The sequence below is a fragment of the Salvelinus fontinalis genome, chromosome 3 (genome assembly GCF_029448725.1).
Source record: "Salvelinus fontinalis isolate EN_2023a chromosome 3, ASM2944872v1, whole genome shotgun sequence".
In the NCBI taxonomy this organism is placed as follows: Eukaryota; Metazoa; Chordata; class Actinopteri; order Salmoniformes; family Salmonidae; genus Salvelinus; species Salvelinus fontinalis.
The window spans coordinates 56,637,211-56,649,228 of NC_074667.1; the positions used below are offsets into that span (position 1 = coordinate 56,637,211).

The window sequence follows — 12,018 nt, forward strand, 5'->3', positions numbered from 1 at the left end:
AATCCCTCCCCTATTGCTGGCTATAAATGATCTATAACTGGTCTAATAACTCACTAACTAGCCAAAGATATGAACAAAATGTGCTCACGTGGCTACATGCAGCTCTCGCTTTGATCTCAAAACAAGCGCATCTACGCATGACAGCTCATACAGTAAAAAAAAAAAGTCCAGTTAAAAGTAGACGTTACAGATCCATATATGGCAACAATTAATTTGCATATAGGCCTACTGCAGCTCTGATTGGTTATGCCGCACAAATTTGTCTAGCGTATGGGCAGATTAGTGTGTCAATCACAGAGGGTTGGTGGTACCTTAATTGGGGAGGATGGGCTCGTGGTAATAGCTGGAGCAGAATTGGTGGAATGGTATCAAATACATCAAACACTTGTTTGATGCAAATTCCATTTGCTACGTTCCAGCCATTATTATGAGCCGTCCTCCCCTCAGCAGCCTCCACTGGTGTCAATGCAATAGAATCATACTCCGATGCGTTCTTCCTACAACAAAATCTCTTGAATAGTTCGTTTTGTTTCGGTATGTTGCCTGTTACGTTACTGCAGGCACAGTCGTCTGAGCAATTCGATTGGCCATCGGTAACCTTATAGTGCACTTGATTTGCTCTCTGGGCTCGCCGGGAAGGCATTTTTGTACCTTCAGACACATGAAACGGTTCAAAATGGAATCTGAATCGGGTGCACCTACCGTCAACATTCCGAAACGAATAAAAATAAATAGGAAAACAATGCTTTATTGTTGGGTTTTTTACAGAAATGTTTGGCGATCGACTAGGAATGCCTTCGAGATCACCAGTGGATCGCGATCGACCGGTTGGTGACCACTGCTCTAGAAAGTTGAGTGAAATTCAATCTCGAGTTTCTCTCTGTGGGCCAGTATTTCTGCGCCACAGTCCCGGGGAGGCTGCGCGGCAGTTTCGAGGGGAGGGTAGAGGAAAACTGAAAACTAGCTTTTATTGGCAGAGGTTTGGAACTTTCTTTGTTATTGGTCTATTAAAACTGATTCTACCTGGCGATGCAACCAGGCAAGCTAAAACTCCACCCATGCAAAACCTGCTGATTAGTAGATTGTATTTTTTTGTGTAGATTGTATTTTTCAACGAGCAACTATCAGAAAATAATACTAATCCATTTGTTCACACTTTTACAGTGTTAGTTTCATCAGCTGTTGTACTACAATATGATACAAAACACAGGGAATTTTAATTTTGACTGCACTTGGCCTTTAAACTAACTCAAGGCCCATCATGTGAAATACTGTAGCAGATATGCTGTATTATGCAAGCAATACTTTTAAGATAGTAATATATCTATATTATGTTTATCAATATATCTCTTTGTGTACATATTGGACCATGGCCTTCTCAGCCACCCATTACTGTTTTTAGTCACTGAAATGTCAATAGAGAGAAATTAGATCAGTGTCTGATTTTTGGGGTATTTTGTTAGCCTTTCAACTTTTGAGAAACATAACAAACATAAAGCATTATCATCCACCATGCAAATGTCATGAGAACTCTTGCACACAAACTGGCACTCCTCTCTCATGTCTGACTTGTTTGGAGTTATGCTTCACTGCCAGTTTCTGTCTTCATGCAAACTAACATTCAAGCCTCCACCGCCCTACTGTAAATCCTGATAACAACAGAACAGATCTAATTTACAGCCCACGGCATTGCATAGAGGTGGTTGGTCAATGAGACCATTTCAATCAAGGAGTGAGTTTATGTTAAATAGTTGTGAAGTTTGAGTTAGCGTCTTACCTGTGCACACAAGAGCCTCCAGCAGCACAGCACGTCGGTGTGAGCCAAACAGCTGTCATCCTTCCTGTACACCTCCCCTCACCCCCCCCCCCCCCCCCCCCCCCCCCCCCCCCCCCTGTGGGATGTTTTCAGGCACTCTCTCCTCGTCTGGCCTGGGTAAGTTTGAGGGCATGTGTGCATTTAGATAGAGGGTGTGGCAATGTTTGTACAGACAACATGGAAACCAGTTTGACAACCTCTGTAATTGGGGGGGGGGGGGGGGGGGGGGGTCTTTATTTCTGTGTATCTGTATGTGTGTTCGTGTGTCTCTGCATCTGTTTGTCTAGTGTCAACTGGCACCAAGGGTGTCCTTTATAGATGGATGTGTTCTGTTGGGAAATTACAGCATGTTGTTGGGCAACATTGCCATTGATAGTAGGCTACTGTCTGTATCAGAAGTTCATCACTCAGATGGTCTTATCTAATAGTGCAGTGCTGCCATCTCTTACTAAAGCATGCACAGAGGATTCAAGTTACCCTACATCTCTATAGCCCCCAGTGTTAGTTGGAAAATATAGTTTTAAGAGTTAGTCTACCATATCTTGTGCTTGACCAGCTTTAGGAAGTTTATGGAATGAAAAATGGCTAAATGTATGGTTGACCAGAAAAAGTGATTACAGCACAGAAACTAATAGTAATATCATGGTATAATACTTATATTATATATATATATATATTTAGGCCTGTTCAACATTTAAAAAATACATTATCATGGTATAATTATTATTGTTTCAAGGTAAAACACCAAATAGGCTACTCTGTGCTATAGGGGTAACATGAACAGTATAACAGAGACACCCATTTTCAAACCTTATCCGAAAAATCCTTTACATTTGAGAAGTAGCCTATTGATGAGAGATTAAAAAAAACAAAAAAAACATGTGAGCGTCAAGCAATGAGGATGTTTGCTACCTGAAACGTCCAATGACTGATTTTGTTTTCCAGTCACAAAGACCAATACGATATGCGAACCCCCTGACGCGTGCCTTCAAAGAGCGGGACCTGTACAATTTACAATGTATACATCTGCGAGAATTCAGGGCATTGTTTGTTGAGAATTGTTTAAGTGTATCCATTAAATGCAGCTTATTTTTTTCCACTCCTGATCACATACTGTAAATCTGTGCCTTGAAATTATGGTACAGACAGTTGACTTCCTGCCACACCAAAGGCTTGTCAATTATGTCACTACAATTACGCATAATCTGCTGAACCACGTTTATATCGCGCAAATATTCAAAATTAACATATCTATATTTGTACTTTTGTAGACCTATTTCTGAAAATCTGCTTAAAACGGACCGCTTCAGTGAAAGCAATTCCTAGCTTGCAGCACCCAGAAGTGAACAGATGGCGACCCGGAAGGTCTGAACTAACTCGACTGAAGGCGAGAAAAAATAACCTTTTATCAAATATAATAAAATCTACAATCGAGGTGTCAGGTTTGTATACATTTGTTTCCCGATTATATTCTGCGTGGCATTCTAAAAACGTTCGGCTGCCTTAATGCTATATTGAAAGCAGTTATTGCTACCATTTGAGTCGTCAAAAAGTTACAAAAATAAATAATACTTGTGTATTACCAATCCATTTTTGAAAATGTCAACATTCTAATTCTATTGTGAATGTAGCACAAAGAATGCGGCAGATAAAATGCAGCTATGCTTGCTACTTCGGGAATAAATTGTGGATTTGGATAGTGAGCAGTTACCGTAACCCATTGCATTTTGCAATGCATGCTTTGTTGTGGGAAGTGTCTTATTTTTTTTATTCCTCGAGCCGGGCTATTCAAACCTGTACATCTAAGTAAACAATCATTCGAACACTTAATACAAATAAATGGATGGCAAATTTGCATGCATCGAGACTCGTCTAGTTTTTAAATGTGGGATCTGCAGAATATGGCGTCCCGACCTTACAAAAATATGACAGGCTGCCATTTTTGTTTTCCTTTTGTCTGAAATGTTTTAATAAAACTGTCTGAGAATGTGGGAGGCATTGGAGCGAGGCACCAGCTAGGGGGGGGTTAGAGTTGCTCTGCAGTCAAAGTGCACCTTATTGGATGTTTTTATGTGTTTGCATTTTAGGTTCTAAATGTCTTTTTTTGTCTGGAAATAAACGCTGATTTACGGATAGAATAAAGGACAAGTTAAGTAACTTTTGTTTTAGTCTACAAGTCTGGACCATCCTTAAGTGATTTGTCATCCCTTGTTATATCCTAATAATAGATCACTTTGTTTTTGAGAAAATTATTTATAGAGCAAATAATAGCCTATATTATTTTACTGCAAATGTGATGTTGGGCTAATGTTGCACGATTTATTTACTAGTTTGCCGCTAATTGTCTGAAGATTGATAGCCTGCAGCCTATTCTTTTTAATGTCCTTAAAAACACGACCAGCCCTATACCAGCCGTTTATATAGGCTACAGTGGTCGAATTGTTTTCTTAGTACATCTGACTGTCTAGACACAGCAATAGACAAAATGTTGAGTGCGAAACAGGAGTATTTGCGGTTTTACTGCGTCACACAACGATACATTCAGATTTATTTCATCAGTGTTGCGGGTTTATTACAGACACATTTATTTCAGACGGCGGTTCTCAATCTCACCAGATGTTTTCAGCATGCAGCCATTTCTGCTATGACTCAAATAGTTTATAAACTGATCCACCGTGGCTATTTCACTAATGCAAAATATTGTAATATTTCAATTGAAGACATTGCTTCCTCAATACAATTGAAATGTTTCAACATTGCATACTGTAAAAAAAAAAAAAATTGAACCACGGTCTGTATGATTAGTTACGAGACTTCAAACAAAAGAAAAAGTAATATTGCTCTATTTGAATGGCAACTTAAGCACTACTTATACATAATATAAATCAAGTGATATTTGCATGTGAAAAGGTCATGGGAAACATTTGCTCCATTGTTGTTAAACATTTTGTTGTTCCACACTTTGATGATAGGCATAACTTCAAGTGGCTCAGTCAATAACAGGAGTGAAGTGTGTTTAATTTCCCAAGGGGCTATGTTGGATTTTACTCCAGCTGAGTATCAATTAGAAACATAGTACATCAGATTGGCAACCTACCATCAGAAAAACACTCTTAATCACCTATCCTCTCTGCAGGTTTAGTTACCTGGAATAGTTAAGATAATCAATTGGATGAAATCTTACTGTCTTGCTAATGGAAATTGGTTTGAACTTCAGATTGCATACACAGTAGGTCCCCAGGACATTCTAAGGACTGACTACTTTTTATAGATCTTGCATCTGGATTAGATCCAGGGCTCGGTTCTCCACCATGTCCCTGTTATCCCTGAAATAACCTCAGAAAGTCAGTTTAGTGTCCAATGACGTGATCAACTATCATACTGTACATAAGAGGAACTGATGTAGACAAAGTCAAGTTACAAAATATGTTGGTAATACCATGATAATACAGTCTTCAAGGGGTAGCCATGGCAAAGAGAGATTTTTTCCCCAGTCTGGTCAGATAGTTGAATATAGCAGTTATGCCTGTTGTAGGCTGAATGTCCATTGAGCCAATGGTTTACAAAAGAATGGCTGAGAAGAATCCCCAAGGACTCTCTACTTTAATATAGTTTGACACTACTCTCTGTCAATGGAGAAGATGGTTGGTTGTCATCACCAACGTCAAACATGGCATATCAAAGACTGAGCTTTCTTATGGTGGAGCTAATCAACTCAAGTTTATATTCAGCTGAAGCTCAGGAGACTCAGAGTAACTCCAGGAAGTGAAACAGACACCCGTCGGCATCAATTGGGGAAATATTTTCTTGGTTTAGGTACATACGCTTGGAGATATCATTTTTGTTTCTTTTGGCTCATGCAAATGGACTGTGCTACACTGCTGCTAAGTCAAACAGACATCAGAATGGTGGTCTGTGCCAAAGCACGCAATATGTCATGAAACAATTCATAAGGCTTGAAAAAAGAAGCAATGGAAAGAAAGACCTCCACAGATCTCAGGCAGCTATGAGTGAGCAGCAGGCTCTACCATGGGACAAAGAGAAGCAATGCTCTTTCCCCCAAATACTTCCAAATTGGACCTTTGCATATAGAGATATTGTAATGAAAATCAATGACATACACTCTAAATGCAACATCAGGAAGCGGGGATGGGGGATATTTTGTCCCCTGTGAAAATATCGACATTCTCATAGTCAAATAGTCATAGTCAGTAGACTACAGAAAGACCATATCTTTTTCAAACGCCTCAACTATTTATGCAATTCTATCTTCAATCACAGAATGTTATAGGCAACTGCCAATATGCCACTATATAGTTTTTGGACTAGCTTATATAAGACTGTATGAAAAACATATTATGCAACCTGTCTGACTCCATCTAGACCCGGGCCTCCTATCGGGCCTCCCATCGGGCCTCCCATCACGAATGCTGGCTGTCATAAAGTAAACTAATTTCTTTGGCTGACCTGTCATCATTTGAGATATCATTCATGATGTATTTGGAGGAGAGACAAAGTGCTTATCCTGTTTCCCATGAGACTAGATGATGACCCCATGGTTGGGTTAGAGCAGGATGGACAGTAGAAGTTCAGCTCTGAGCTGCTTACTGTCTCTGTATTTTAATAAACATTTCTGCTTTCTCAGATAGCAGCTTTCAAGTGTTCCTTAACAAGCTATAGCTTAACATGTTATGTGATTGTGTTTTCTTCGGGGAGATGTCCATCATTCAGTGTGGTGGTTAAAGACCCTGCTGACGAGCTGACAGAGGGAGAATAAAGGCCTCCTGGGTATTTCCATTCCTAGGAGACGATCCATGTGACTCACAAGCTTTCTCTTCTTTGAATAATTTCTTGCTGAATTGAATCCTCTGCAACTTTTCAGCTGTCTGTGGGCAACTTTAGAAAGTTGTGACTCAGAACAGTGTGAGGAGGAAGTTCTATACTTAGCAACAGTGCATGTGGAAACAAACTTTTGTCATGGATATGGTGAATGAAGAGAATGGGAGAAAGTTAGAAAGTAGTTCCATTTACTTTGAAATCGGGAGGCTAGAATACAATACATTTACAAACATAAGCTCAGTATTTAGCATGTGGCTAAATGGCAAGTATTAACTATATAAGTCTATTGCAGATTTATAAACTATTTATAAACTCATATGCTGAAAACATTTGCATTAATTGTATGATGCTGAATAAACTATGTTGTTGTAAAGCGGCAGGTAGCTTAGCGGCAGGTAGCCTAGTGGCAGGTAGCTTACCGGCAGGCTAGCGGCAGGTAGCCTAGTGGCAGGTAGCTTAGCGGCAGGCTAGCGGTAGGTAGCCTAGTGGCAGGTAGCTTAGCGGCAAGTATCCTAGCTGCAAGCTAGTGGCAGGTATCCTAGTGGCAGGTATCCTAGTGGCAGGTAGTCTAGTGGCAGGAAGCTTAGCGGTTAGAGCGTTGGGCCAATAACCGAAAGGTCGCTGGTTTGAATACCCAAGCTGTGAAAAATCTGTCGGTGCCCTTGATCAAGGCACTTAGCCCTAATTTTCTCCAGGGGCACCGTACTACTACGACTGACCTTGTAAAACCACATATTTCACTGCACAATAAAAACATTACATTTTTTTGTGCAGAATATAATTTTTCATTTGGTTTGTTTTTCATAGAATGGCTGAACCTCGTTTTAACAATCCCTACTTCTGGCCTCCACCCCCCACCATGCCTGGGCAGGTGAGTACTAACTGTAGACTTTACCCTCTAACATTCAACAACAGGATTGTTCGTATACAAGAGGACGAAGAAGATGACAGTGGGCAGTAGATTGGGAAGATTTAAATGTATTATTCTAGGCAGTGTAACATTGAGACCCATGAGCAATGAGAGGTATTTTGCCTGCTTGTCATGCACATTTCCATGTAAAGTACACACTATTTTTACAGTTCACCTGTAGAGGACATAAATTATTGTCAATGTACTTAGGTTACATTGTTCAAGTAATTTCCCTTTGAGTCCATTGGAGGGAGCCAAAGCAGCACAATTGTAAGCCCACTCAAAGATGTTAGAGGAACTTAACCGAAAAACAACTTCTCTGGTTGTGAACAGCCTATGTGGCCGTAGCAGTCATAAACATCAATTATAGTCCCAAAATTGACTGACAAGCGTAAGTAGGATAACTTTGGTCACAGTCAGTATTTTCCAAAATGAGAATGTCTGAGATTTAACTGACTGTTCTCTTATCTCTGTGTTGTCTACCTGCTGTCAGATGGACAATATTGTGTTGATCAACAAGATCAAGGAACAGCTGATGGCTGAGAAGATCAGACCACCCCACCTGCCGCCTTCCACAGTTCCCTCCCAACAGCAACTACTGGGGAATCCTACACAGACAGAAGGTGGGCAGCAAGTCCAGATGTCAGTTCAGAAACTGCAGCAGATGCAACAAGGTCTCCATGTCCACAGCTTGTCCCAGCCAGACATTGCCCTGCACACCCGGACGGCCTCCAGCTCAGTCGCAGGTACCCTGATCGCACCTCACTCAGTTAGTGATGTGCAAGAAATTCACCCATTCTCAGAGGTGGTTCACATCAGAATGCATCTCTACTGTATGTCATGCGATCACTCTCCATCCCATTTTCCTCAGGCTCATCAAATTATTGGCACACATCCCATTTACTTTTTGTAAATTGTCTCTTGTAATTACTGTAATACTTATATTTTTCTACCCGTGATAAATGGATAGATAAGGAAAATTGTTATTGAGTCTTATGAGCCAAGGCTTTATATTTCCTGTAAAAGCATTTCTCGTAAATGATGTGCATTTTCTGCACATCTCTAACAGGACGTATTCTTGGTGATGTAAATTTGAATCTGGACGATAAGACGGCTATAAAAGCAAGAGGATTGTGGGAAGACTGGCATTTGCGTCAAATCATTGACCAACCCTCTAGAACGAATCACCTATCAGGTAATAACATTGTTTTGACATTTGTGCCTCCTGGCACATACACGGAAAGAGAGGCAGACTTCCACAGCCTTTTTCCAGAATCCTGTACTGTTGGCCCGTAGACTAATCCAGGCCTCTCAAAATGTGACATGACTTTTGGCATATCGGTGTGATTTCAAACTACTTCAGCCAAGGAGTAGGCACAAAGAGTATTCCTATCTTGAGCGACTAAATAAAAGGGAACATCTCAATATATAATTTTCAGCATTGTCTCTGAAAAAGTCTACGTAATTAAAAAAGTATGTGGACACCTGCTGGTCCAACTTTCTAGAATCATGGGCATTAATATGGAGTTGGTCATCCTTTGCTGCTATAAAACAGCCTCCACTCCTCTGGGAAGGCTTTCCAAATTATGTTGGAACATTTCTGCGGGGACTTGTTTCCATTCAGCCAAAAGAGCATTAGTGAGGTTGGGCGATTAGGCCTGGCTCGCAGTCAGTGTTCCAATTCATCCCAAAGGTGTTTGATGGGGTTGAGGTCAGGGCTCTGTGCAGGCCAGTCAGTTTCTTCCACACCGATCTCGACAAACCATTTCTGTATGGACCGCACTTTGTGCACGAAAGCATTGCCATGCTGAAACAAGAAAGAGCCTTCCCCAAACTGTTGCCACAAAGTTGGAAGCACAGAATCATCTAGTATGTCATTGTTTTTTTATTTATTTCACCTTTATTTAACCAGGTAGGCCAGTTGAGAACAAGTTCTCATTTACAACTGTGACCTGGCCAAGATAAAGCTAAAGCAGTGCGACAAAAACAACAACACAGAGTTACACGTGGAATAAACAAAAGTACAGTATAACACAATGTAAAAATCTATATAGAGTGTGTGCAAATGGAGTAAGGAGGAAAGGCAATAAATAGGCCATAGTAGCGAAGTAATTACAATTTAGCAAATTAACACTGGAGTGATAGATGTGCAGATGATTGTTACGTTCCCCAGTTTCTGTGTTGTATTTGAGTGTGTGTGTTTCAGGAGATGGCTTCCTGGAAGCCTCCCCAACCAGCTGATTGGTCGACTCAATGGCTAATGGATGATTAGAGAGCTGACCCCGCCCCCTCGTCAAGATGCAGCTGTATCCAATTAGACTCCTGAAGCTATATAAAAGCCAGTGTTCTGTTCAGGAGGAAGAAGATTGAATATTTTGGAGAGATTAGAGAGAGAGAGAGATTTTTTTTTTCTGGAGAATTTGATTGTGATAAAGTGTTGGTTGTTTCTCAAAGAGATTTGGTATGTACTATGTAAGTTGTTGCTGAGGGAGCTGATTGCTTATGTCTGTTATGTGTTATATTCTGTTTCATTTGTTCCCAGGGGGGATGGAGAAGGCACTTTGGGAGTGCTTAGGCAAGAGGCATACATATACCCGTAGTATATTAAATGTCTAGGCACACTAGGTAAGACCTGGGCGGACCACCCCCTGTATTTTGGGTAGGGCACCAGGTGGTGCTAAGATAGGTAAGTAGTGGGTAGGCAGGTTAGATAGGAGAGGGGGAAGCTTTGATATTTACTTTCTTTGCTTTGGTTCCGTCCAGCCCCTTTTCCCCATATTACCGTTTAAGGAAATAAATCCTAGTAAACGGTAAATTCTGACTTTTGTCAGAATGTGCAAGTAGAAATACTGGTGTGCAAAAAAAGTAAAAAACAATATGGGGATGAGGTAGGTAGTTGGGTGGGCTATTTACAGATGGGCTATGTACAGCTACACCGATCGGTAAGCTGCTCAGATAGCTGATGCTTAAAGTTAGTGAGGGAGATAGATGTCTCCAGCTTCAGTGATTTTTGCAATTAGTTCCAGTCATTGGCAGCAGAGAACTGGAAGGAAAGGTGGCCAAAGTGGGTGTTGGCTTTGGAGATGACCGGTGATCATGCTACGGGTGGGTGTTGTTATGGTAACCAGTGAGCTGAGATAAGGTGGAGCTTTACCTAGCAAAGACTTATAGATGACCTGGAGCCAGTGGGTTTGGCGAGGAATATGATATGGCGAGGGCCAGCCGACGAGAGCATACAGGTCGCAGTGGTGGGTAGTATATGGGGCTTTGGTGACAAAACAGATGGCACTGTGATAGACTGTATCCAATTTGCTGAGTAGAGTGTTGGAGGCTATTTTGTAAATGACATGGCTGAAGTTGAGGATCGGTAGGATAGTCAGTTTTACGAGGCTATGTTTGGCAGCGTGAGTGAAGGAGGCTTTTTTGCGAAATAGGAAGCCGATTCTAGATTACATTTTGGATTGGAGATGCTTAATATGAGTTTGGAAGGAGAGTTTACAGTCTAGACAGACGCCTAGGTATTTGTAGTTGTCCACATATTCTAAGTCAGAACCGTCCAGAGTAGTGATGCTAGTCGGGTGGGCGGGTGCGGGCAGCGATTGGTTGAAGAGCATGCATTTAGTTCTACTAGCATTTAAGAGCAGTTGGAGGCCACGGAAGGAGTGTTGTATGGCATTGAAGCTCGTTTGGAGGTTTGTTAACAGTGTCCAAAGAAGGGCCAGATGTATACAGAATGGTGTCGTCTGCGTAGAGGTGGATCAGAGTCACCAGCAGCAAGAGCGACATCGTTGATATATTAAGAGAAAAGAGTCGGCCAGAGAATTGAACCCTGTGGTACCCCCATAGAGACTGCCAGAGGTCCGGACAACAGGCCCTCCGATTTGACACACTGAACTCTATCTGAGAAGTAGTTGGTGAACCAGGCGAGGCAGTCATTTGAGAAACCAAGGCTGTTGAGTCTGCCGATAAAAAAGCAGTGATTGACAGAGTCGAAAGCCTTGGCCAGGTCGATGAAGACGGCTGCACTGTACTGTCTTTTATCGATGGCGGTTATGATATCGTTTAGTACCTTGAGCGTGGCTGAAGTGCACCCGTGACCAGCTCGGAAACCGGATTGCGGAGAAGGTATGGTGGGATTGGAAATGGTCTGTGATCTGTTTGTTAACTTGGCCATTGTATGCTGTCACGCTAAGTTTTCCCTTCACTGGAACTAAGGGGCCGAGCCCAAACCATGAAAACAGCCCCAGACCATTATTTCTCCTACACCAAACTTTACAGTTGGCACTTTGCATTGGGGCAGGTAGCGTTCTCCTGGCATCTGCCATAATAATCCGCCAGATTCGTCCGTCCGACTGCCAGATGGTGAAGCGTGATTCATCACTCCAGAGAATGCATTTTCACTGCTCCAGAGTCCAATGGCGGCGAGCTTTACACCACTCCAGCCGACGCTTGG

The 12,018-nt window shown here is 41.7% G+C and overlaps 1 protein-coding gene across 3 annotated transcripts in view; it reads left to right on the forward strand.

Moving 5' to 3' along the window:
* The first annotated feature begins 2,772 nt into the window (after positions 1-2,772).
* LOC129851160 (zinc finger protein 362-like) overlaps positions 2,773-12,018 on the forward strand; it is a 23,035-nt gene continuing 13,789 nt past the window's right edge. Inside the window, exons 1-4 of one of the 3 annotated variants that reach the window (XM_055917503.1) lie at positions 2,778-3,258; positions 7,463-7,526; positions 8,059-8,311; positions 8,635-8,760. In XM_055917503.1, the coding sequence (XP_055773478.1) occupies positions 7,464-7,526; positions 8,059-8,311; positions 8,635-8,760 (442 nt within the window). In that variant the 5' untranslated portion in view covers positions 2,778-3,258; position 7,463. Of the gene's footprint in view, positions 3,259-3,358; positions 3,965-7,462; positions 7,527-8,058; positions 8,312-8,634; positions 8,761-12,018 lie in introns of those variants that run through there. The other 2 variants (XM_055917504.1, XM_055917505.1) reach the window with 2 other exon arrangements.